Source organism: Varroa destructor, unplaced genomic scaffold (assembly GCF_002443255.2).
Source record: "Varroa destructor unplaced genomic scaffold, Vdes_3.0 BEIS01000006.1, whole genome shotgun sequence".
Lineage (NCBI taxonomy): Eukaryota > Metazoa > Arthropoda > Arachnida > Mesostigmata > Varroidae > Varroa > Varroa destructor.
In genome coordinates this window covers 2,602,664-2,629,705 of record NW_019211459.1, presented here as the reverse complement: position 1 = coordinate 2,629,705, position 27,042 = coordinate 2,602,664, and the positions used below count along the sequence as shown (strand labels likewise).

The following is a 27,042-nucleotide window of genomic DNA, read 5'->3' as shown; positions in this document are numbered from 1 at the left end:
TCTTGTTTGGAAATCTAACTTTCTATGGCTGTTTGTCCGGCAATCTAGCACCAGCACTGACCGCAACGACCAGAAAGCGCGAGCCGGAGCCAACGCAACAGACACAATCAATGCCCCCTGGCTATAACACCGCGCTCTCACTGCATGACACTCATTGCAACACAGTCTACGGGGCACAATTGCCGGGAAGGATGGTCTGCTTGGAAAGAGCGGGCGCGGGAAGCAGAACTAATGTGAATGAATAGCTGTTCTGCTACTGCTATCCGAGTAACACGGAGAGGCAGAGCGAATTCAAGCAGAAACTCGAGATACCCTTTTAATCAACGGAACGTGCTCCATCACCCTCGTAAACACTCGGAAATCAGAAGAGTGCAAATTGGGGTTTCTGCGGTTGTATCGGAACAGTTGAGGAGAGTAAAGTACGAGTTGCTCCCACTGGCCTTGAATCGTTGCATAACAGGGCAGAGCTTCAAGCCAATAGTAAATATGCTTATGGTGACAGGCAGGGATACCTTTTGAACCAGATGGCCTAATACTAATTTGTTTTCTTGTATACAGTGAGTGGTAGGGAACGAAGTTTCCAGTCGTCTATTGTAATTTTGATTGAGCAGAGTGGCAACGATATTATGAGCGCACTATTACTATTTGTAATGATGGAACAGTGGTCGGAAACATCAACTTAGCGATATCCGGAGTTATTTAGTTCTTAAGAATGGAAAGAACTGTCCTGGACGCTTGCAGAATATAGACATACTGCCGATATGTAGGGAGGGCGCCAAGAGAGCGTGAGAGAGGATGTTAGTGAGATTTGCCCCTGACGTTTCTATGATACGTTTCTCGTGTTAGTGCCGCGTTTATGGTTTTAAAATGATAAACAGCGCATTTTCGACAAAAAATCCATAAGTTACATCCCTCGGCGGTGGACATATGCGGTGGATTCCGTGCCACCTTGAAACCCGGAGTGAGTTTATAAGTACAGCCGTTTTAGCGATATTTCGTATTTTCTTACCGATTTTGCGCCTTAGAAAAAGCATGCGTATGTAACCAAGCTGCAGGTTGTGCATTTATGGTGTGGAGGACGCTCGACATTCGTCTATTGGGTTTAGGGCTGCGAGAAAATTCAGTACACTGGAAACAACCCGAGCAAATGTTCGGCGCTAGTATCGCAGTCCCGCGATGAACTAAAGTATTCATTATAATAACGCAAACAATTTTCATAGACATCTTAAGCACTTCTGGACGTTGTTTTTTTACTACTAGAACTGTATGCACTGACAGTGTTCCGAACTTCGAAGGTGTAGCCGACTGTCGGAACGACAGTGCTACTGTTGCGTAATGCAGTACTACCTAATATGGGTATAATTTTTGTCGGCAACAAATGTGATCTTTAATGTGATACTATCCGTAACAAAATAGCGTCTAAGCGATTGCTTAAGCGACGTTTTCCGCTAAAGCTATAGCTAAAATATTGTAATCTGACAAAACGACGGAAACTGTCTAGCAGAGATTCGACAAAACTGTCCAGTATGCTAAGTAAAGCATCAGCAAATAAACATTTAGGAAGGGGAAGCAATACAAGAGGTTATCATTCATAAGCCAAACTAATAAACCCATAATCAAATCAGCGCTTTTCAGCCATAGCTTCAACTGCGGTAATGCATAATGGCAGAATCAAGATCATATTGAATGTGAAAGATGACAGAAGCAATAGCTTAGCTGAATAATATATTTCCGTCAGAACCATAGTTAATGCGTTGTTTACGCGCAGGGAGGGAAGCAATAAAACTATTGTAATAACCCCTTGAGGAGAAGCGGTGCAAAGATTTAGAGATACAACGACAACTACTATCTAATTTTTTATAGGACTGGTAACTTTTTGTCGTTTCCTTTACCGCTCACTACTTATTTATGTCCAACAAATGAAGCGAGCATAATGAAGGCATAAGGAAGGTATTATTGTATGAAAAGTGTTACAGAAACATAACCAGTTTCGACAGAGAGATGTCTTAAGAAAATTCACAGGTACACATAATAATGGCACATAATAATATAATTTGATGGAAACGAAGTCTGCGCAAAAATTAGCACTTGAATAGATAAAACGGCGTATACGTGGCAACTCGATGGATATTAACACTTTGCAGCGCAGCTGTGGTAGTTATGGTTTTGTGTACTGTAATGGAACAGCACGAAGTGTCTTTTGCTTTGAAGCATTTTTCTCTCCGAAATGTTATAAAATCTTTGTCAATACAGAAATCTGTCACGGATGCTTATCATGCGGTTAAGGATTTAAAAAATGATGCTCAAACAGCTATCGCGCTAAAATTAGTTAATTAATTTTCGTTATGTTATTTCGCAACAGGATAAACACCGACAGACTTGCTTGATAGGCGGTCGAAGAACCAATCCTTGCTGGTTCTATGAATTTCTAGCTGGGCAGCACTCAATCATTCTCCAGGAGAGTCTGTAACTTTTTATACCCGCTATAACACATATGCTCGTTAATGCTACCTTTAAATTATGTGCGTTCACCTTTAGCTGACTCCATTAATTTTTCTTTACTTCCAGAAGCTGAAAAACAAATATAAGAAACTTTCTACTATTTATCACCAGCGCCAACTCTGTAGAAATAACTTATATTTCTTAGCATGGGGGAAACATACGAGGGAAAAATCATTCGACGGAAAAAATTCTCTTGTGTGAGACCAGAGTGCTTCAGCTGAAGCGATGCGGCCTAACTAAGGCGATAACGGACACGGAGCACGGAATGACTACTCACTTAAAAATTTTAGAAGATCTTAAATTTAGAATAGAACATCCTCTCTTTCATCCTCGCCCTATTTACTTGTAAAAAAAAGTATCCTTTTGTCAAAAACGTGGTTTTCTTGGTTTTTTCTTTATCTTGTAAATATTTAGCATTATTTATTTCAATAGTGCCATCGCCGTTTCTACTCTAGCGAAAAGTTCCTGTTTGTAAAACTTCAGCATCCAAGCAAATCTGCGGATTGTCTGTTGGCATATGATCCGTACGCAACATTTTTTTAGCATAAGTTTATAATCAGAATTACAATGGACATTGAAATAAATAAATTAAACATGAATAACTGAGTTCACTAAGGTATGTCCAGTTTGGCTGGTGTTTTAATAATGGAAATTAGAAAAAGTTTTACAACGATCTGCTGTTCTATTCCAAGAGAAAGTGTCAATTTTATACTTGTTTATAGTTGAATGTTCGTCTCATTGCATTTATGTATGTATCAGTAGAATACGTAGTAACGATAGAATAGCGAAGGTATCGAGATCATGACCCACAGAAGACTTTCGTGTAACAAAACTAGCTCAAAGTTAGATTATTTACATTCGACATACTGTCAAGAATGGCATGATTATTTATTAACATCATTAACTTGCATAGCTGATGTTAAATATTTTGCTTAGACTCAAACCCGTTTTTAGCAAACTTTTTCAATCATACCTTTCTCTAAAATATTTTAAGACATTCGCTTCAGCATTTGCTCCAGTCATGGTTCAAGATCAAACAAGATGAAGGTATGCGTATTGACGTCGCCTTATCGTTAGGCCTACCTATGATAACTTCAATTTTAGCTAGTTGTTGTCACCCTCTCTATGGAAGTACGGAGCGCTGACGCCTGCCCTGGAGCTTCGCGGACAACAGTTCTATCAACACCATATAAGACTGCGTCCAAGAACTGCTTTGTTTGTCCCTTATATTGGTTATCTACATATCATCATATCTGGATAGCTGACTAGCCAGCCAGTTCGAGGGCTTTAGTGGCAATGCAATCACTATTAGTGCAACGCTATGTACGTTGGCTGCGAGCGAGGGCAAGCTCGACCTGTGATCAACGTACCTCCGAACAGTTGACTAATACCGGCCGGCCACCCGTCCAACGAGTCAATCCGCTGAGAAAAGGCGGGCCGATGCTCTTTCAGTGTTCGTAGTGGCAGCTGCTGCCGTCTTTGCCGTTGCCAACGTCGCAGTGTGAGCAATGACAACAGTTCCGGTTCACGGCAAGCTGTGCTGGCAGCTGGCGGTGTACGCGGTGCCTGATCGGCCGCCTTCGTCGCCGCCCGAAGGAAAAAGGGACAGCGAGCAATAGGCAAGAGGCAAACATTACTGTTCGATCGACAACCCCAGCTTAGTTCGCAGTGAATGAATCGGATCAAGTCGCTGCTACTGCACCGGTGCCCGTTTGCAGCCTTATCGCTACTTAGTACACGGTAAATGCTGTTACCACTATAGTGGTAACAAATACCTATCGAATACTGGTTACCCTGTTAGCGCCGTAATATGACCGTCTTTGTTTCCGCATGTTTCTCAGCTGCCGCTGCCGACTCCAGCTGTGGTGGTGACGACCATGAGACAATCCAATGCGCTTAGACAGCTGCTGTAAACAACAACATTATTAATGTGCTGTTTGACCTAAATGTGTGTATTCAGCTTGTATGGGATAGCAGCAGTGTTTTTGATCAGAAAGGGCCGGCAGTTGCGATAGCCGAGCGTTAGTGAGTGCATACGCCTGCGGACAAAACAGAATAGACAAAAGGTGGAAATGATCAGAATTTTAAACTGGAAATCAAATGCTGCTTTGATGCGTAGTTCGCCGTATATTGTTAAAGTGAATGCATCTGTCCTTATTTGTTACTAAGACGAAAGATAAAAAAAATTACGTTGCTAGTTTGATTTGAATGTGAATATGAGTCAATTGCATTGCTACTACATAAAAGGACACTTGTAGGCGCCTTACTTCTCTATTCGCCAAGTGCGGATGCGGCAATAATCGATGATAGGTAACACAATATACTCATACAAACTGTATTGGCAATCGCTAAATTAGTATTCGTTTATTTGTGCGACCTCAATAGCCTATCTTCTACAGATTGACAATCTAGAACAAGAATGTCATTACTGCCAAAACTGACATGACGTATGTAAATAACAAACATTTGGAGATACTGTGAAGTGCTGATACTTGTCAATTATTAACGTTGGAACGACTATGCTGTTACGAGCAGACCTGGCATCAGCAGCTCTTACATATTATGCATCTTTGGAGGCTCGAACTTTGTGCTCCGGAAGTTGTGCCGCTTTTCGATCAATTATATTATTATTATTACTCGATCTAATATGTAAGGTGTGTCAAAAACCATTTGACAATTTGAGAGTCTCCATTGTATCTTTTTCTATCTAATTTCCGCTGCGTTTTGGCCTCTTGCTGCTCTAATAAATACAGAATATCGAAAAGCCTTTGTCCTACCCTGTAAAGTACCGGCAAGGACGGGCAACTTTAACGATTTTACACTTGAGATAAGGCCCTAAGCTGCGGGGTTCTAAGTTAGTTACATTCACCCAAGAAGCTTACTTATATCCTCGATAATACCTTCCATAGAGCTAAAACAATCTAATCAGAACTTCTATAATCGTAAGATCAGGATCATACACCGGTGTAGCGAATTCAAGTATGATAAATCTACGATAATTAGTTAACAACCCTCAATGAAATATAAGACACCATGGAAATTAGTGTTTTAATTCCAGGCTTTGCTTACAGTCGATAGTCAGTCGCACTGGCTTAGCGTTGGAAAGAACATTACCAAATTGCTAGAATTGCCTTCGTATGTCAAAATGCGTATGCCTAAATGGATATCACGTGACGCCTAATTGGATGGGAAGACAAAGTTTTCTAAAAGAACTACCATACAGCCATCTCCAGTAATTTTTTCGGCTCATACCACTACGATGAGATTTTTAGGCATGCAGAATAGCCCGTGCCAATAAGTCATAGGGGATTTTAGCCACTGCAAACGGCCAGCAGTATCATTCATCTATATACCTTCCAGATTGTTTAAAGAGACGGCGAGAGGGAGAAGAAGGAATAAGAATAGAAGAGGAGGCAACCTTTGAAGGCAGCGCAAAAATCAGAGACATCTCCTTTAGGTTTACATTTTAGCGGACCGTCGTGTTAGAGTTTAATGTTGCTACTGGTAAATCTATGACAAAACCACCACTCTTAAATAGATCACAAAGTCTGGCACCGTTTCGTCGATGCCTGCTTTGCCGGGTACACTAATGGTTATGCCTTTTAACAAATTCAGGCTGTTTTAGAAATGCTCTTACTATTCCATAATCTATAGTGAAATTCTTATGCTCGATACGTGCCAGAAAGATTTCCTACTCAAGTAATATATAGGGTATATGTAATGCTGTTAAACATTCAGCCAGCCCAGCAAACTAGATGTCATTGTGTACGACTTATCACCTGATTGTCGTGTAGGCATCTTATTAGACGTTTAAATCAAAACATGCAAACTGTTCCGCAATATTCGGTTTTGTGGCCGTCATAAACTTCTGTAGCCAGCGATTTGTAAGGCTAAAAGGTATGTTATGTATAACTTCATTGCAAATCTATTGGGACGAAAAAACCTATATACAATGTCATACTAAGAAAAAAATATTGGTCAAAACTAAAAGTTACTGCATTTTCAAACTCTAAAATTTTAAATTATAACTGATAAAAATTCATGCATTACTTAAGTTTTGATTGCTATAAGAAGCTCGGAATCGCCTCGGAGTTAATTGCGATGAGCAGGCTCATCTACATCAGAACTACATCCGGGACGGGATGTGCGAACTCCAAGCGCCATCTGTTCAAGAACGGAAAAATTAGTCGCAATTACTTAAACAAATTGTCGTCAGTCGTTCTAAAACATCACTGTTTCATTCAAATGAACGGGCTAATCATAGTATTTTCTATTCAGTTTAGTTTCAACTTCTAAAATTCGGCACAAATACGTAGAATACTGCACAATAATACAGTACTGCTAGTGATTAGAGAAATGGCTTATCTAGTAATACAAATTATGTTGACTGATAAGAGTTTAAAAATGTAATTTGCCACCGTTTTTGTATCATAGATTTATTACATTTTCGGCTCGCAAAAATGGATGCCACGAATGTCTATGTCAACTGTGGTGATATAGCCAGATAGGTTCAGGTTAAGATGCTGTTAGATATCAATCGTCACCCGCCATTTTTCTTTCGTTTTTAATTGCGATAGTGCGCGCGCTGTTCATCTGGTGTCATCTCATCTCGTTATTTAGTCATAGCATTACTTTGTGTCAAATAACTGTGTCTTTGACGATGTGGGTGTTCCACGGTGCCTACTTAAATTTCGTAAGCGCATACGCTCAGGTCAATCGCAATGTTCTCAGTTCTGAATTTCGGCTTGAAGTTGCCTAGTTCAATCTTGATTCTTAAGAAGAACTATCAACAGCATCGTCACTGTCGTTGATGCGGTCAACCCAACATAATTGCACCATATTCATGGTAACAATAATTGTTATTAGTCGACTTTTCGCTATCCATATACTGGATAGTAAAAACTGTGATTTACTTATTAAACCCTTTGATGCTTGTCAAGTACCGGCAGGCTTTCCATCTGCGTATGTGCACACAGTACTACGTTGACTTATAATAGTCAATTTCATATTTGACATACAAGTTACAATTGGTAACCTCGAACCAATAGAACTGCAGCATAACACAAACAAACAACCAGCAACAGGCAATGCTGTTCATGTCATCGTTGTTATTCTACAATGTCACACTACGAGAAGCAAACTTTACATGTACTATGTAAAATTAACCCTATGGCGCCATTTACCACTGGCACTGATAATTCATGCAAACAGTGTTATTTTTGACCGTAGGCCTTCTAATTATGTGTTTTAGAACTCTGTTCATGGGACACCACACAAATTTGTACTGACTATGCTTTCCAACCGTGTCCTCGAAAGAGACCCGTTGCAGAAACATATTAGTTGAAAGTTTACAGGCTTAACGCGGGAAAATTCTCTACCAAGCCAATCCTAGATATAAATTTGGAATTTGCGAGCTGATGAAACTTATGTTCTCATGTAAAGTTAACTTCACTATTTAATATAACATTTACTAAAGGTTATTTCATAATGGTCTTTAATGTCGGCTTGCGACGCAAGTTATTCTTTAATGTTGTATCAACTATTATAGCTTATTTTAGACAAATTCAGTGAGAAGCTTTCGTGGCCTATATTTTCTGAAACTTAGCAATAGCCTGCAGCAAAATATTTAGCCTGCAGCTTTTTGTCTGCGACGCTTAAAAACTGAATATTACATAAGGTTTTCATTTCGAGGGTTAACTCTCAGCCTCTACATTAATTGAATCATCCCGCATCAGAGTCGTTAGATTTTACTAGGGTGCTTACTACGTAAAGGTCATCCAGAAGGAAGCCCTTTAGTTCCTGCCGAAGCCCGCGATGAGAAGGCTTACATTGCAAAGTGGCAGATCCGTCATAAAGTATCACATGCCATGTTTCTTTCAGTTGGTTGTCGGCTACTCAGCCTGTAGCATGAAAAAACCATGGGCCTACTAACTAACATCAATCTGTATTCTGAAATAATTGCTTTGAAACGATCGTACTAATTACAGAGTGGATCTTAGTTTCTCCCACAAATGTCCACTTGTCAACCAATGAAAAGATAATCTACTCACGCTTTTACGTATTAACCGCCCTTAGTGTCATCACTACATAGAGCGATGCATACACCTATGCAGATTCATTATGCAAGATCTTGGTTTGTCTGCATCAGGGAAAATGCAAAATTTTAACTAGTATCGTGGCCAATACTCTGTGTGAATTATGTTCAGATGAATCAAATTCGCGTCACGGCCGCTAATCGACAGATTGACATATTTCAGATAACGGAAATGATGACGGCTTTAAATATACAAAAAGGAATCTTTTTTTTTGCAGCCTTGAATAGTTACATCCAGTCATGCAATCCGCGCGGCAATTCGTTGGCCGTGGGGCGCAATGGTTGCAAATATCAGCTTGGGCAAGTGGCCCAGGTCGCTCTACTAAAGGTCAATGTAGCCACGGGCTACTTCGTGAAGGAGCAACTCTTGATAAACGGGCGTCTGGTCTTTCAAGTGCCAATATCGTCCGATTCCAGTGTTCAAGAACCCCTACAGAAGACGCGTTTGCTAAGGAGTACACGCCTGTATTTGGATCTCACCTAGCAAAGGTTCTTGAGCGACCTGCAGTACAAGACGATACCGGTAGTTATTCTTATACAGAAGTGTACCAACTGGCAGGAGCTATTCACGAGCGGATTATCAACAAGGTACGCAATGACAACACTACATACATTTATTTATTAGCGCCTCGCTTGCTATGCGAAGAATAGGTTCTGTAATCATTGGGTTACAAAATCTTTATATTCAATACAACCCTACATTAGTCTAATCTGCCTATTGTCGAATAAGCTACCTACAAGCAAGTTTCAAAGGAATCGGGTTCCTGAGTATATGTTCGTTATGGAGTAGAAGGTGTCGTTTAATGCTTATGCAGTAAACGAGCTCCACACCAATTAAAAGTCAAGTGTAACATTATCCTATTTGTCACTTGCTCGATACGATAATAGGGCGGAGTTCAACCAACTATCGCTGGCGATACTCCTTGCATAGATGGCGGTGACGGAGGTAGGTTACGAATTGTGCCGCGGGTAGCTTACCTCTGTCCGGGGGATGTACGCTACGTAGCTACTCTTTGGGCAATTTGGAAGAATGGCTTGTGTGCTGTCCCCCTGTTCCACGAACATCCCATAAGCCTAATGGAGTATTACGTCAACGACCCTCAAGTCAGTCTGATTATAGGTGAGTAACAGCAGATAGGTCTTAATGTCACAAAACATACTTCTTCCAAAGTGTTGTCAATGCTAGAGGGCAAGATATCGGAAACGAAGTGTGTACCACATGTGATGTTTATTATGTTTCCCTGATTTACTCAGTTTCATTATTTATAGCTGCCATTAAATTTAATTTAGGCCTTCAACTAAATTGCAACTTAGTAGTAGAAACACGATGTCAAGGACATTGCTGTAGGACTAGACATCAAGGCACTCAGCCTTCTAGATGCATTGCAAATTCGCTTTTATACCTAGACACTGGTATACTTCTGTTGTATGCTTATGATTATTATCATGGCCCGCAAGTAATAATCACAAGAATGTTTACTTTATTGTGCATACTACAGGAACTAAGGAGTTTGAACCGAAATTAAAAGAACTTGGAAGTAAAACCAACACGCCAGTACTTATTCTCGGTGACACGGAAGAAATCGGTCTAGGACCCAGCTGGGACAATACGCCCAAATGGGTATAATGCTTTTTTTTCTGTAGTTCTTGCTTTGTAGGTGTTAAACAGAAAGTATCAATAAAATTATTCTGGACTGATGTATGTGATCTCATATTATTTCTACTTATTAGTTCCTTTTTTTGAAAAAAAATAAGAAACATTTTTACGCTAATTAGTGTGCGGAGAATTAAGCCTGCAGAATGAAGAATAACGGCTACAGGCAAAAAAACTTAGGGAAATATTGAAAAAAAAAAAAAGCATTTTTAATTATCTTCGATTTGACTGAAATGAATTAAAAAAGAGAGTTGGCCAAGCTAAAAAACGGCAAATTTTTTAATAGGATAATCAGCCTTCATTCGCAGCACATTGCAAACATGTAAACTCACGAAACGACTTAAAATAATGGATGAACAGTAATAGACCTACCCTTTGTTCATTAATAAAGAGATTCTATAGAAAATGTATCACTTTTTTTCTTTAGATTCAACTGCGGTCTCAGTTTGCGCTACATATATGGTTTGTCGGTGGCACACTGCGATGGCAAATACCTACAAGTAGGATTTCGTATCTCTGCAAGAAGTTTGTACATTACCCTTTCATAATAAAAGAAAGACTGCCTGCCCGAATTTGGCCGTTTTGTATAGGCATAGAATGCACTAAATTTACCTAGAAGTTTGCCGAGTACATGTTTGAAGAGTACATACATAACTGCATATGTTAATACTTACTAAAAATAATAACCTGCTTTCTATAATGTAAAATTAAATTGCAGTATGGACTTGAGACGTACGACGCTCTAATAATGTACACGTCAGGGACAACCGGCCCGCCGAAAGGTGTAGTGCATCGTCACGTTAATCTGTGGTTCCAAGCATCACAAATCCGGGATGCGTGGCAATGGACTGATCGCGATCGAATGCTGCACGCCTTACCGTTGCACCACACGCATGGCATAGTTTCCGGTCCGGTTTAATATTATGCTGCGTTAAACTGTTTCACTTTAATCGTAACCACTGTTACTGCTGAGATTTTGAATTCAAAAGTACGGTATTAGATCAACGGAACCTGTCCTAGGCTGAAACCATTTATATATATGTACCTATGTGCAATTAAATTTCCGCCTTCCAGCAAAATTGTTACAGTCTAGGAATTTCCTGACATAATATTAACACGTTTTTGCATTTTGTACACTATTTAAGGAATTTTGACACCGCTTTACTCAGGCGCCTGCATCCGTATGCTTCGAAAGTTTGACCCTGCTAGAGTACGTATGAATGAGTAAATCATTCTCTATCCTATTTATTGTTTAATATCATTTTTGGCATTAAATTAGATAATATATATTATGTATTCTTGTCACTCAGGCAATTAGGATTTTTCCTTTCATAAACAGTGCTTAAGCTACCGTAAAAACCACTACCGTTGACAAAGAATATATACGCCTACTGGACATTTTTCGACAACTAAAATCCTAATTTGTAAGAATGATGATAGTATTCTAATTATATTCATAGTGCATTCTAAATGAAAGTTAAATAAAGTTATTCCCTAATTTTCCAGATTTGGCAACATTTGTTGCTGGAAGTGGAATCCGAAAACCCTGTGTCCATATTTATGGGTGTTCCCACAATGTACGTCCAACTTCTTTCGTTCTTTAAAAACCACTTAGCATCCAGTTGGCCTACGGACAAGGTTCACAAAGCAATTCGCAGCCACATCAGGTCAGATTCTTTATAGCTAATTCTTCCCAATAACCCCTTGATAATTTAGAATTTTGCCGAATTTCCATTAGAGGTCAGTTCATTACTATACTACGTTACACATCCGTTAGTAAAGTATTAATTTATTTAAAGGGATATCACTTTGGCGCTTGGGCCATACTTCGTGTTGAGCCAAAAAAGCATGGGCTTACGTTTTCAAATGAGAACATCGATACTCAAGCAGCTTGTTTGTCACTTCTAACAGTTATCCAATAATCATTCTCTGAAAATCTCACGTCTACTCATAAAAGCCGTTGGTAACCGCTGGTAGCCATTTCACGATCTAATATAAGTCACACAGTATGTGACGTCGAATAAAATAAATTATATAATTTGGCAGGCACTAACTTAGATGTTTACTTAAAAATCTTACAGGCTCCTCATCAGCGGTTCAGCGGCTCTTCCGGAACCTATTTATAGGCAGATTAAAGAAATTATGGGAATAGAGGTTCTCGAACGATACGGCATGACTGAAGTGGGAGTCCCACTTTCAAATAACCTTCATGGAAAACGATACGTTGGTTAGTAGCCAACACTTTTTTTGATAGAACCTCTTTATACTTTGAAAAGAGTTCATGAGCTTAAGGTTCGGCCGGGGCATGATAATACTGTTTGCACCTTGATATTAATAAATCAAAATAAATTGTATATTTTAATGCAGCTATATCTTGGACGCGTACTAGGGGCGATCGTTTTTTCGCACGCAGTTCAACTTTGTGTTCCGCTACCTTTTGATTGACGACATCAGCGATGTGCGTTAGTAGAAATGCACTAAATACCTTAGTTTAATATTTAGCATACTTTCTGCCCGACTCTCCCTCCGCGCCGCCGTCACAAACTGAGTAAAGCAGCTTAGGAACAAATTATATTGCCCGACTGAATAAATAATTACCGTAATCATATAAAAAGATTTTGTTATACCTTCTTATATATATGCAGGTTATGTTGGTTTTCCTACGAGAGGTAGTGAGATCTTGATCGCAGAGCTGGAAGGGCGACGAATCGTAAAAACAATAGCGAAAGGAGATTACAACGGAAGTACCATTTATGAAAAAGGTTATTTCGTCTTTTTGCACATTTATAGCATATAAATAGTCGATCTCACCAAACACGCTCGATCCAATCGGAATATTTTTAAATTATTTTTACACAAAAGTTTAGATCGTATTCGCAAGCGTTTGGATTTGACAAGAATACGATAGTACAGAGCAAAACGAAGAGAGTTCGTCTGAATCTCAACGAGCTTATTTACTCGTAATCTATATGCAATATAGCTGTACCCTATGGTCAGGCCTTATATGATTGCCAACTATTAAGATTAATGTTCTGTATAGTTTGAGAACGTCTGCTTGGAGTCTAGCGAATACATTTTAACAAAAGGGAGCAGACCCTGATGACCTGTTGTGTAGGACTTACATAAATATGCGTACATAGAGAATTGCTCTGTATTGTGTGTTATACCTAACACTAATTTCGCTGCTGTTACATGTAAATTGTAGATACGAGCGGAGACTTACTACTGCGCGGTCCGTTTGTATTTAACCGTTACTGGAATAAAAAGGAAAGGACAAGGGAAGCCTTTAGTGAGTGCGGGTGGTTCATAACGGGAGATATAGCTCAGTGCATTATGACTGAAAATAACGGATCTAAAGGCGTCTACAAGATCCTGGGTTAGTTGCAGCTAATTGGCTTATGACGAATATCTCTGCTGCAATCCTGTCCAGCTTCTATTCCAAAATAATCTTTCATCTATGAACGTCTTGAAGACGTTTAGCTATATTTATTCATTTTACGCAAGTTCAGTTGTCGAAAGTGTTTTTTTTGTTTAATTAACTTTAACTTGATACTATACATAACAGTCCGTACATTGTTTTCACTAGAATTTGCATTACTTCACTGCGCAGCAACTCGTGCTAAATTAGGTTCGTATTTTTCTTATAGCACATATAGTTTATAGGTACCTAGCTAAGAGGCCGCGCGATGGGTTAGTAATTCAAAATACTACCATACCACTTGAGACACATATTACCTCAAAAAGTGAGTTTCCGACCGATTGGTGTCAGTGGCGCTCGGTAACAGGTCATATCAATACTTTAGTCACTACACCATGCATGTAGCTACCACGTATAGCCTACAAGATGGCTGCCTCTCAAATCTGAACATCTAAACTAGATGTTAGTTCAAGATAGTAATGTTTATGTCGAGTTTTTTTTGTTATAAGATGTCAGTTGCCGATACAAAAACTAGAAAAAAAATTATATACATATATCTATATAATGAGTAAGCTAGAAGTTGGACAGTCTGAAAACAGTGTGTTGTTAGTTGGAGAGTTTTATTTCATTTCTGTTAAAGCACCAAACGGTTGCGATAAGGAACGGATTTATTTATGAAATGTAGTTGTTACAGGGACATCCTATTTGAGCTTCTAGATTACAGTTTTATAGTACGGCGCGGGTAAATGTCTAAAACGCAATTGTTAGAACAATAACTACTGTCCAACAATTTCATTGGTTGGCTAATATCAAAATACTCCGTAGTATGTTTATAACATAGTATTATAGAAATCTATAAACATTATATTGGGATAAGCAGCTCAATCCGCAATATATATATATTAGGCTTGTTTGCGACGTCTTTGCGCAAGCGGTATAATCAGATTTCCAAACTGAGACAGATCCCTTGTTACTTAAGTAGCTATTATTAATAACTGGATACCAATAGTTATTGCTGATATTTGTGTGGACAAAATAGGACGTGCTTCGACCGACATAATCAAGTCAGGTGGTTATAAAATCAGCGCTCTTGATGTTGAAAAACACCTGTTAAGTCATCCGGATACTGATGAAGTAACGGTAGTTGGGGTTCCTGATGAAATATGGGGTGAGCGCGTAGCTGCTATCGTTGTGCTTAAAAGCACTGCAAGCGTGAGTAACAAATGAACGATATATTTTTAGGCATAGGACTAAACAGCTAATTAAAGTGCCGTATATTATATATAAAGAAACTATTTACTACCAAAGCAACTAATTTCTATGAGAACGATTCCCGGATGTCAAAGCTATTAACCGATATAAAAATAATTTACAAGAAGTTACACGACTTTAAGATTTTTCAGTTGAAATTATAACTGCTGTCGATTTTATAAAACACTTGTGAAAAAAAGCCCGCTTAAAAGACTACAGTAGTGTAATTCGAAATAAATAAAAATAGTCTATTTATTGTTTGTAGTTCAAACTTTATACGTTTGCAAAGATAATTGCTACAATAGCCTTCCAAACAGAATTGGGTGCGCTTTTGTCTAAATGAGGTTATTACTCGGATGTTAAAGGAGCTTCAGCTGGATTCTTTGCGAGCCTGGTGCAAGAAGCGCATGGCATCATACAGTGCACCAACGATCTTAAAAATCGTGCCGAAACTGGAGAGAAATTATCTTGGGAAAATCAACAAGAAAGAACTGGTCAAGAAACTATTCCCAAGCTCCTCCTAGAGAACATGGAAGACTCACTAAAACAATTACGGCATCATTGCATGGGTGTCGCATTTATGTATGTATATATATATATATATATACAAATGTTGATTGTTTTACAGAGTGCCTGGTTTGATCGCATTCGTTAATAAAAAAACTGAAACACTATGTATTTTTTGCATTATTTCATATCTTCACTTATAGCTACTTTTTCATAAGCACTATAACTTGAAATCATCCGTAAACATAAATACAAGAGAGATCCTTGCCTATAATTTTTATTTGATGATCTCAGCTTGATACTACTTAGTACTGTTAGGTCACATGCAGTTTTTTGTAGCTTTTGCTGGACAGCGAATTTCATGATAACTGTATGACTTCGTGAGACTGTTCACATGACTTCCAACACGACTCGCTCAGAAAATATATATTCTTACCTGACACGTGTACATTTCGATGTTGAATCATTTCTAATAAACGAATGAACTTATTTTTCTGATATATTACAGTTATTCGTGCTGTGATTGCCTAGATAAAAGCTAGCTTGAAATATGCTATTCGTATCAAGTTATGATTTCCATAAACCGGTGGCAGTTAGAGATTAATTGTGATTATTACTTACAATAATATTCTTCTTATTAGACATAAGGTTTGATGTAATACAATTTGAAATAAAAAAAAAAACGTACTTATGTCGAGGTACCTGACGAGTACATTCCAGGTCTACACCTTGAGTCGCTATCAACAAGGCTCACCGAATAATAACTACTTATTGACTAGAGTTTACCTACTAAACGACCTTAAAACAAAAGCATGCAATTAAATTAATTTTAAGCCAAGCGGCTGTCCTCAGCTTTATGAGGCTGCAGTTAGGTTATAACAGAATATTAACCGAATGCATTAAATAGTATTTTTTATACCAGTTAAAAATTAAAACAGGTGACTAAAAGTTGGAAGATTCGGGTCCTAAACGGGTAAGACACTTGCTAAAAGTCAAGTGTCCTAACTTAGACCTTCCGTTACCCGTGACAAAATAACATACCTAAAAAATTACATACTGAGTGTCCAGAATAAATCGGAACAAATGTTAAAGTGTACATGCGTGCATCTATTATCCTTAGTGCTAACAAAAAGCCAGTTGAACCTAGAAATATACCACAGGCCTGTCACGGCAGAGGCAAAAAGCTTCTGTTCAGAAAATAAACAAAGGTCAGCATACGAAGGTATTATCTAATATTTTTGCAGCGGACGAAACCTGGTTGTAAACTTTCTCGGGTACTCGAAATTTACTGGCGGCATTATTGACTCAATGCGCCCTCCAATAGGCCTAAGAAAAATTTTCGTGAAGCAAAGAGGAAATCCATTAACCGTATTGCATTGAAAGGGCTCGAATATTATTAAAACGGCTCTGCCATCATTTGACTCTGCCATTTTTAATGATCTCAGCATTTCGAGAAAAGGTATCTATCGCCAATTTAGCCTTACAAGTAGGCCCCAGCATTGTTTGTTGTTACTATTTGCGTTTGTTGCAGTTTTTGAACTTGTTAGTCTCTCTGGACCCTTGGATTTTTGAGATTTCTGGCCTATTATCGACCAGAAGCTTTAATCTGTTAGTCTTGTTTTTACACATGGCGTGTTTCAGCGAGACTTCAACGTGCCATACATACGATCTCTTTAAAAGATATCTGTCAATTCAGCGAAGCTGCTTCTAGGCTTTAACTAGCCAGCTATGTAAGCCCTGAATAGAAGCTAATGGCAGTGGCATTGAATTTACAGTCCCACAAGAGAATCGCTTATGACACGTACAGAATAAAGTCACTTAAGTATTTATATTTATTAATATACAGTGCCAAACAAATGACACGAATTATGTCTCAATTCAACCTGAATATTTTCATCTGATCAAAATACTGGCAACTTCTCATTTTTTTACGTATTTCTATTGTTTTAGTTAGGACAGACAAAACATGTGTTAGTTCCTTTGTTCGCTTTAGTGATATGTTATGTCAGTGTAATTCACTGTTTACTCAAGATTTAATCGATGGAATCCATTATTGCAAGATATATCTTCTGAAGAGCAAATACAAACTCTATCGTTCAGAAATGATTGTCGTTTTTCTAAATAGAGCCTTCCAGCCAGTAAGTTTTATCATATTTAAAACACTATTGTACCATTAAATCACTATTAAATCCTCAAAGAAAATATAAATTTCAATATCAAGTCGTCAGTCGATGCTCAACTTCCTTTTAGCTTGACACTTGTTATTTTTGCACTGGCTATTATGTGGTCGTTCACAGTTGTGTTGTAATTAGATAATAAGTTATTGAATAAACCGTGTTTGATTCTAAATTAATCTGAAATCACATGCACTAAAAGATGCTCCTAAAATGAAAAAGTACAACACTTAAACCTTCTCTTGAATAGACAGCCTGGCCAATCGCATACAGAAACAGTTTGGGTAACATTTTCAAGCGAAGCACATCTATAATTTTGGACTTTCTTGTTTTCATGCCGCGCGCCATGCTGTCCTCTCCAAATCGGATGAACGCCTTGGCCATACGGGAGCCCCCGTCGTCTGCATCAGGTGAATGGACCAAAACAGGGACATCTTGTTTTGGTTATGTAGCTCCTCTGTGTTGTTGCTGTGAATGATTGTGTGGGCCTGTGGATATGCCAGAGAGCAAAAATAGACTACAACACTTTTAGTACAACTGTCTCTGTGAGGACAAATATCGACACGGTCATTAACAATACTAGCAGCTGTAGTGCCTGCAGTTGTAGCAGGGTGAACAAACAACACCTACAAAGAGCAGAAAACAGCGAATGCTGGTTACGGCAGCAGTATCTGTCCAGTATCAAAGTAGGAGCCGTATCACGAGTAAGAGGTTAATTTTTCCTTATTCAGCCGGAAAATTGCTCGTATGTGTTCCTGCAGAGGCAATAACGATAGGTTCAGTGTCGTTTATCTAGCCTTTTTGGCTTCTTGTAGTGAAGATAAGAGTCGGTTAGTTGGTGCATCAGCAGTGCTCGCCTTTGTAGGTACGAGCAAGGGGTCGACCAGCCAGCAACGAGTGAGTTCCTACACACTGCGCTAAATATCTTTAGCAGCGGTGGCTTGCCATAACTCCTACAACCATAACAAAGCAACCAAATAGTAGTTAGAAAAGTAAAGAACTAAGAATGAGTATTGGGCACCTCCGTTACTGCCACCGATTTAAATGCTCTGCGATGTAAGCTCACAGCAAAACAACCCTCACTACTGCTGTAATTACAAGAACTGCAACTGTTACCAGCCAGTACCAGTAGTAATGAAGCGTAACACTGGTGTTCATATTAAGAAGAATGACTACAAGATGGCATTGTGTTGACTAGCCACTACCAGCAGCAAAGGGCAGTCTGTACTAATAACAGCAATATTATTATTATTATTATTTAGAAATTATTTAGGTGCGATAACAGGGCATCAGACGTGTCCTCTAATTTATGTTGGCGGCGTCTCCTGGTGGACTGTCCCGGTTAAGTATACGCCGATCTTTGTGATTCATCGAACATAAGAGGATTTTTTGATGAGATAAAGGCAGCGGCGGCCAACAAGAAAATCGTACGCGCGATTACGTAGAGTATTGATGACTGGTTGTTCTTAAAATATGTACTGACTGACGACCCTGTCGCTTTCTTTTTCGCGCTTCTATTTTATTGTTATTATTAGTATCATCGTTTTTTATGGAATGCGTCTATCAGCATGTGTTTGTACTTGAGGAGCTGGAATAAGAACGATCTTCACCCTGTGCTCCCACTAACGATCCTAGGAGGCCACGAGGTATACGATTTACCAGTAACGATCGATACAGAAGAAGAGTTATTAAAAACCTCGAAAGCGGTTAAGCTGGTATTGCTTGTAATAGAGACGAAATTGTCAAAAGCTGTTTGGCCCAATTAGATATGACGTTCTCACTCTAAACTATTTCGGACTGCTTCTTTTGTTAGTGATAAAATAACGCGGAAGGGGTGTAAAGCATCAGATATTTATCATATATCTACCCCCATAAGTCACACTGAATCTGTTGTCGAGCGAATAGACGAAGCAGCAGCACGGAATCGTAGTTAACTAGACGCGACTCATCATTCGCAAGGCGCACGGACCTGCTCCACTACATTATTACGGTTCAATGTACAACGGTATTGTGAATCTGCAGAACACAAAACACGGAGTTCAAGTACGAACATTATAGCAAACTGTTGGTCGGCGTAAGCGCCGGTAAAAAGGAAGTGTTTTTGATGAGAACGTACCCATCTTCGAATTTAGTGACAGCTGGAGTATCTCGAGTGAGAATTGTCGTCCACTTTGTTGACGTAATCAGGAACTCAACTCGAGGACCAGATGTGAACAGTGTTTGTTTTGGAGGAAGGAGGGAACGCTGTTAATACATTTCACACAGTATCCAACAGTTATTAAGAGCGCTCATATCAAGGCATTGATAATGCATTTTCCCTACTTTTAATGCAATGATTATGCTCATTATGGCTACTGATACGAAACACAGGAATTGAACTGATGACTATTCAGGTGACGTGACGAAAAACAATGCAATAACACCACCAGTACTAGAGACCCAGCGCAGAAGAAAGCATCCTCTTGAGTACAGCCGTTCAATGCCAGCTATCTGTTTGTCTTCGTTTCGTGTTCGTGCCTCAGCGTGTTGGCGTGTGCTCCATTAGGATTCGAGTATCGTCTACATGTAGAGCGTGCTTCTGTGATGACTCGTAAATGTATGATTTTCTCAACTGTCATTCACGCCCACCTCTAACAAGTCCTCACTACATCACCATTGTCACCTTTCATATTTGATTGTTTCCTTACGACCACATAATCGCATTCAATAAAAACCGAATTCAAAAACGGAAAGATACAATCGATAGAGAAACAAGCCATTACTCAAACGATCAAACCAGAGTGACCGGTGTCCACCTGCGAAACTGTTTGCTACTAACAAATCGCCCAGCTGCAGCGTCCTGCGGCAGTAATAGCAATAGTGCGAACGCAGAATTGACAAATAAAAAACGGCCGACCTGATAATTGCGTGCTGCAGTTAACAATCGGTCGTTCGTGTCAAAGTGTCACCAATAAAGGTGTGATTCTCACTGGACGTAGTTTGTTACTGTTGGATGCGACTTCCCGAGTGGCAATGGAACAGTTCGTGTGCAAACAGTGACGAACTGTGGCGTTAAAATTAAAGTATATTCAAGTATTATCATAATGTTATATGATAATATTTACTGCGAAAAAACAGCTGTAACTGCGGCGTTTACTGTGACGGTGACTGCTACTTCTAGTCTACCCGTAATAACGTTTCGCGTTTCGGTGATGCCAGAGTGCGGGTGATGCAACGTATTTATACATCAGTAGACCAGTAGAATAGATAAATATCTTGCTATTTAAATTATGACTATGGTTCGTCTCATAGGATAGTAATAACAGCAGCAACGTTAAAAAGCTATCTCAAAGTAAAGCCGACGTCAAAGAATTAATCGAGCGAGCGGAGATCCTGAACTATACTGAACGTTTGTGAGCGAACGGAGGATATGGTGTGCCGTTGCTAACTTCGGTGTCCTGCATTTTCCCGCGACGATATCGGCTTTGCAATTTAGGTACTTTGGCTGCGCTTTGTATTTGTGCCAAAGGAAGAATAAAAGCGCTATTTATGCGTGTCTCGCTGATACGCGGGCAATTATACTCCTTGTATCAATCTGTCATTTAGAGAAGCATCTGTCATATACGTAACATCAAAGAACGTCGGCCAACAAAAAGGACACAAATAGGAAAAGAAGCTCTAACGAGAAGAATACGAACGATAAATATATTCACCCAAAGTTGAAAGTGGTTCGTCGGCACGTGGCAGGGTTGATAGCAGGGGTAGCACCGTGATTCGATTTAATAATGCAACGGCTACTTCTGGTTGCAACTGCACTGGTGCAGTTGTTGCAGTTATTCATGGTCAGGGCAACTACGACCTGCAATATCCGCTTCCGACTGTGAATCTGCGCTGTAAGATGAATGCGCGCTAAGCTAAGCCGTAGCAGCAGCAGCAGGTCCTCGTATCGGACCGAAGCGTGGCGGCAGTCTCGGCGGCGGCGACGACGACGACGACGGTGGTGACGATTATGTAAAGAGCGATGACGACAATACCACTGTTCATGACCGCTGCCACTGCCTAGAACGAGGCTGTACTAGAGAAACTCGCTGGCCTGAAATAAGTATCCGAATACGTATAAAACCTGGTGAACGACAACGTGTAGAGTTTTCAGTTCTGGCTATCGGAATTGGTTTAATTTTTTTAGTACGTCATAATTTCTATCAACGGTACCATCACAACGATCAGCACCAGTATCTTCTCAATCTATCATTGCTCTCTATCACACAGGCAGTTGTTGGTGACCTATTTCACCTGCCAGACACTATCTTCCAATTGTTGTTCCAACTACCGTCACCACATTTTTTGTACGTCTGACTATTGCACAAGCATCCGCTGAAGTCTGCCGATATAATGGCAGGCCGATGTAAAAGCCGGACCCGATTTATACCGGCGATGGCCGCATGGCTGCTGCTGGTTGTTGCGACCGGAATCTTCTTCGCCTTTCCGTAAGTAGAATAATATTAATAATTAAAATAAGAATATATAATTAATCATATTTATATGTTGCTGTCAGCATAGTTCTTCCATTTCTTCTTACGCAAGTTCTGTATACATAAATATAATAGCTTGATAGGTAGACTGCGACTAAAGTTTAACAATAGCAGTTTAACAATAGTTTCTCATACTAAAAACACAACTAACGGAAACAATCTTGCAGGACATCACAACTGGACCGTATTTCTGCTAAGTTTAATTGACTTTTTCTGTACTTAAAACAATGCGATGCTATCGATAAAACTGTCATAAAGTCTAAAATGGACCTAAAGTCTTCTGCTAATTGTTACCACGGTTCTGCTCAAAATGTGTACAGTCAACCATTATTTAACAAATTGAATTTTACAATTTCCTTTCTGATAATTCGCCTCGTGCGCGCCACACTACTATAACGAGGTGAGATATTGTAAGGTATAATTTAGTTTGCAGTCAGATTATTTTACGAACGGAAGAGTTCCATGCCTGAACAGCACCGGTTTTATATAGCGTTGTAACGCATTTTCAGCTAGTTAGCATCCTCATGAAGTCTTGCACATTTCGAACTAACGAAACAAGTGAGTGAGGCGGAAACTCTCGCGGCGGCAAGTACCAAAAACGCAAGACAAAAAACGTACAACTCATCGCTTAGATGAGTCATAGGTATACTAGACACAAAGACTAAAAAATAATTCGTTCATAATTTACACAACTCGACAAGTACAAATATTTCTAGTAGAATTTAAATATTACACTAAGTTGTATTTATAGCTAAAACGATAATACTTGTAATTACCAAAAAATGTTAGATAAATGCTTCAATTACTAGACAACGCGCTGAACCAAAAATCGAATGCGATAATTTTAATCTGGGATACTTACTTAAGATTTTCACATACAACTTTAAGGATCAAGTGGCGTTGGACAAACAGTACTGCTTACTAAGTTAACAGGTATTAGTGTTTCACGACTGCATTATGGAATACCGGTCATAACAATAATGACCAAGCAACGGTCGTGATTATTAGTTTGAGATCCCTTAGTGATTGCTGTTTTCCCCATCCTTTGGTTGGATACGTTGTTGAATACTGCGAATACTGACAAACAAAATCGAACCACAAAGTTAAGAACGTCGTGCAATGACGGACCAAAGTCGATCGAAAATAATAGTTTGTTATGGTCGATGACAATATAGTTCAGCCATAGATTTAGTATAATAGCTAAAAAAATTCGAACCGTAGGCGTTCGAAGAAACGATATAAAATACAATTTCGTTATGCAATATATGCAGTCTTTTCGGCTATTATAGAAACCGCTAATGATATCAGAAGACGTTAGTGCTCGGTTTACTACTGTATTATTTTGTTTCAGCATATGTCTTATTGAATAATGTTGGTAGCGCGGTCTATCTAATTTAGGTGATATGGTTCTAGTTTTCTCTGTGTGTTCTGAAAGTGCTCTGAAACACCGGTGACGCTTCCACGAAATCCTTCATTTATCTATTCATGTAAAACGCAGGCACAGTGCTTGTTAATGGTGGAAGCAAGTTCTGTACTGCTTATGAGCATTATTGGACATCATTCAATAGATTCGTCCGTTCATCAACAGCGAAGTAATGCGTCCCTCCGTGACTAAATTATTACTTCATTTTTAACGTGCTGATATTTAATACATCGACGACTCAGCTCGGTGTGTGATACTTGTTCTAACTACGTGAGAAGTATGTTTAGGTATTACCAACAAGGTTTCAAAATTAAGAAATCAGAATCCATTTTGACTACTTCGTGTAAGTATGTGATTCAAAACAGGCTGCATAAACACAAGCTTATGCATTATTTATTAGTATCATTATTGCTTGTTGGCGTTTTCCATGCTGATTGTTACAAATCTTTATCGTTATTATAGCAAATTATAACAATCTGGAAAAAAATGACCTTTAGCACTTACGCCATCTACATACCCTTATAATATATATATATATATATATATATATATATATATATAGTAAACAAAAGCGTAGGTTTGCCCGCACCTGTTTTTGTATTGAAAACATTATATTTTGTCTGTGCTAAGTTAAAAGGCTAATCATATTTGAAACTGAAATTCCGTTTTATTCTGAGGTTTCTCAAAATTAATTTGGTGCTTTAGCCTTGGGAGCCCTGAAAAACCAAACACTTCTTTTTTTCACTTTTTTCTCATTTTGAGTTTTGTTCTACAGTCTTGTTATTAGATGATTTATGCTATTGGCGTAGTAGCATCAAGGCTTCAGGTCCAGACTTTAGGGTTTTCTGCCGTGCATACGTGAATGTAGATTTATGAATAAGAGGTCTTTTCTTTTTCTTCATACAAATAGAGCGATTGTTTCTTGTTCTTTATGAACTCCTTGACGCTGCGGGGAATTTTTCACGTGATTGAAAGTAGCATCAAATTGACCGCGACTAAATGCGGATTTTTTGGTAGCCATTAAGGCGTCTTATATTGTCTGTTTTTGTGTTCTGTGAAGCGCCATCGTACAGTGTAATTATGCTGGAAATTGACGTCGCTGAATTGGGACTATATTATGTCCTGAAATATTTAGAAGGAAGCGTAAGGATGTAATCCGTAAAGTTATTGCTTGTAGTCTTCGGTGTAAAAAGATAGTTTTACAAATCATAAGCTCTCATGCTTGTGTGGTTACAAATTTTTAGGAGGAGTGAATTTTCTCATATGGATGATTGATTTCTAGTTATAGGTTATAAAACAGCAATCTGGACATCTCAATACTGTCAAGAAATTCGGTGGGAAGGTGCGTGGTATCGGCATCTTCTGTTACTTGATTGTACGAGTGATACTTTTCACGATTTTCCAAGATGTCTACAGAATTTTCGAATGATATCGACGAGTAGATAAGGCCGGTATATTGTGCAGTAGAATCCCGTTGTAATTCGAATTTTATCGGGCAGTATAATTTATTTACTAGCATAAAGTTTTTAGCGTTAACCTCGTTCAATCAATGATTAAACTGTATATTTAAAAGTGCCTCTGCAGATACGATTTTTTAATACAGATGTTTTCCATATCGATATGGCTACCTCGTTCGACTACTGATAGTACTTGACACGAGTCGTCTGAACACATATTAGGATTCCTCCTAAAGATTCATTTTTACTGCATATATCGCAAAGCGTTTGAACAGCACTTTCGAAGGCCTCTACTCTAATAATGTAGCATTCATCCCAAACAGTAAATGCTGTCTTGTGTAGTAAGTCTGCTTTGAATGTATCACTCTCTTTGGTGTTGTATCTTCCTTGACGTGAATGGGAATCCTGGATTGGTAGTCCGGGATGCGGCCTTCATGCGTCAAAGTTTCTAATGATGCGACTGTATTGGCCACTTTTCTATTTTTATTTACTTTTAGCTTGTACTAAATTAGTCACAAATGGTTTTATTTCTTCCTTCTAGGGTGTCACCAAAGGTCAATGAGCCGTTGCTTTGTTCTAGACAATCGCAAGTTTCGTCGTAAAATTCTTTTTGTTGCTTAGCAAAAATGAAAATTTTCTGTTTGAAGGGGATTTTAGACTTAGACCTACCTAAAATTAGCCGGAGGACATCAAGAGAATTCTCTCGTATTAGAATAATTCAGCTCCCTGTGCACCTAGTATTATTATTACTTTCTAAATTACACGGCATTCTTGATAATAATTTATTAGTTTCAATAAACTTTTAGATAAATTACTTCTTTTAGGAGAGTGGTACTGTTTTTCATAGGATTGTTTCGTTTAGGAATATGACGTAAAGATAATATCGAAGGTAGAAAAATGTAAATCGTGGTACGAGTAAATCGACACATATATCATACTCGACGTGGTACATAAAAATCGTACGGTTTTTAGTTGCACTTTTCATGGCGAGGGAACAATCTGTTTTGGTTCTAAATAGAGTGGCAATGGCAACTCAATTTGAATAAAGTCATCTGAAGTTGGCGGTTGTGGCTTTCAGACAGCGGTCATTGGTACGTTACGGAATCGCTAGTCATGTCCTAACGTCTATATCCCAGAGGGCATCTTCAATGGGGGTTATGTTGCCATAGTATTCGACGGATTGCCCTAAAATTATAGAGAAAAAGGGATGGGGGAGGATGTGTGTGTGTGCATTTTTTTTATATGGTGGCATGGTCTTGCCTTTAAGAGCACCTAAAACAGAGTCCATAAAAGCTGCTGGTATTATAATAAATTACGGGTGTATTTGTCAACGGCAAGGTTTTGCGATCATCGAAGGAACAATGTTTCATTTTGATAGATCTCGACATACCGAGCACTATACTTCTTATTCACATGCATTCTGGTAAGCTGCTTGCGATACTCAGGTTTACATCGTGCATAGAGCAATTGCTTCCTGAGAAACATACGTGCAGGTACGGCGTTCCGCGCCGGTGATATGCCCTATAGGGACAAAAATATATCATTGCCTTACATTGTAATCTACTTTATACCTTCTGAAATTCAAATGGGCTTCGCAATATAGGACATAATTCTTCTTTGAATTTTCTTTCCTTTTTTGTTCGTTCAGAAATACTCTACAGAATTACAAATAAAGACCTGAATTACCTTTGTTTGATAGATGACCATGAATTACCTATGCCCAATATATTTTTTAGCCTAGAAGCATAATTATACGGTTTATTGTTATAATGTGTAAGGCACCCTTCATCATTTTTCAGTCTAAAAAATAGCTAATAACGAATCCCGATAAATGATATTCTTTCATTGTTATGGAAAATAAATACATCTCAATAGCCATTATTTATACACCTTTTTTCCTATAAATGTCTAGTAACGTACCTTTTTGCACCGCCACTTTAGCTACAAGCCAGCTCCTGCTTCTACCTATTTATTTTGATGGATCAGTTATTATAATATAAATATACGAATGAATAATCGTTTAAGAAATCGTTAATCACACGGAATAAGTG

The 27,042-nt window shown here is 38.8% G+C and overlaps 2 protein-coding genes and 1 long non-coding RNA gene across 12 annotated transcripts in view; 2 read left to right on the top strand and 1 right to left on the bottom strand.

Moving 5' to 3' along the window:
* Nucleotides 1-757: 757 nt before the first annotated feature.
* Nucleotides 758-15,593, top strand: LOC111252612 (malonate--CoA ligase ACSF3, mitochondrial-like). 5 transcript variants are annotated; one of them, XM_022810798.2, is made up of 12 exons: nucleotides 758-961; nucleotides 8,815-9,184; nucleotides 9,485-9,716; nucleotides 10,096-10,217; nucleotides 10,969-11,158; nucleotides 11,396-11,460; nucleotides 11,757-11,917; nucleotides 12,332-12,477; nucleotides 12,896-13,012; nucleotides 13,456-13,626; nucleotides 14,708-14,880; nucleotides 15,285-15,593. In XM_022810798.2, the coding sequence occupies exons 2-12, from the start codon at nucleotides 8,837-8,839 to the stop codon at nucleotides 15,441-15,443; spliced, it is 1,884 nt and encodes a 627-aa protein (XP_022666533.1). In that variant the 5' UTR covers nucleotides 758-961; nucleotides 8,815-8,836; the 3' UTR covers nucleotides 15,444-15,593. The 5 variants fall into 5 exon arrangements, with proteins under 5 accessions (XP_022666533.1, XP_022666532.1, XP_022666535.1 ...); XM_022810797.2 differs by lacking the exon at nucleotides 758-961 and adding an exon at nucleotides 3,907-4,242; XM_022810800.2 differs by lacking the exon at nucleotides 758-961 and adding an exon at nucleotides 4,303-4,568.
* Nucleotides 15,594-17,235: 1,642 nt separating this feature from the next.
* LOC147754739 (uncharacterized) lies at nucleotides 17,236-22,637 on the bottom strand. Of its 4 annotated transcripts, none has more exons than XR_015316187.1 (3): nucleotides 22,563-22,637; nucleotides 21,293-22,060; nucleotides 17,236-18,553 (listed from the first exon to the last, which is right to left on the bottom strand). It is a non-coding gene; the product is annotated as an uncharacterized LOC147754739 (long non-coding RNA). The 4 variants fall into 4 exon arrangements; XR_015316186.1 differs by having other exon boundaries at nucleotides 22,462-22,581; XR_015316188.1 differs by lacking the exon at nucleotides 22,563-22,637 and adding an exon at nucleotides 22,406-22,422.
* The window catches only part of Zdhhc8 (zinc finger DHHC-type containing 8), a 23,013-nt gene continuing 17,898 nt past the window's right edge, over nucleotides 21,928-27,042 (top strand). For all 3 annotated transcript variants that reach the window (XM_022810802.2, XM_086973741.1, XM_086973740.1), the window contains exon 1: nucleotides 21,928-22,066. In XM_022810802.2, the coding sequence (XP_022666537.1) occupies nucleotides 21,972-22,066 (95 nt within the window). In that variant the 5' untranslated portion in view covers nucleotides 21,928-21,971. The remainder of the gene's footprint in view (nucleotides 22,067-27,042) is intronic.

What these genes read in the sequence shown, in the direction of transcription:
- LOC111252612 (XM_022810798.2), top strand. Translation starts at nt 8,837, where the DNA reads ATGCAATCCGCGCGGCAATTCGTTGGCCGTGGGGCGCAATGGTTGCAA. An exon ending in TCATGGAAAACGATACGTTG is followed by an intron (nt 12,478 to 12,895) that starts GTTAGTAGCCAA and finishes ATATATATGCAG; the next exon opens with GTTATGTTGGTTTTCCTACG. An exon ending in AAGTACCATTTATGAAAAAG is followed by an intron (nt 13,013 to 13,455) that starts GTTATTTCGTCT and finishes TGTAAATTGTAG; the next exon opens with ATACGAGCGGAGACTTACTA.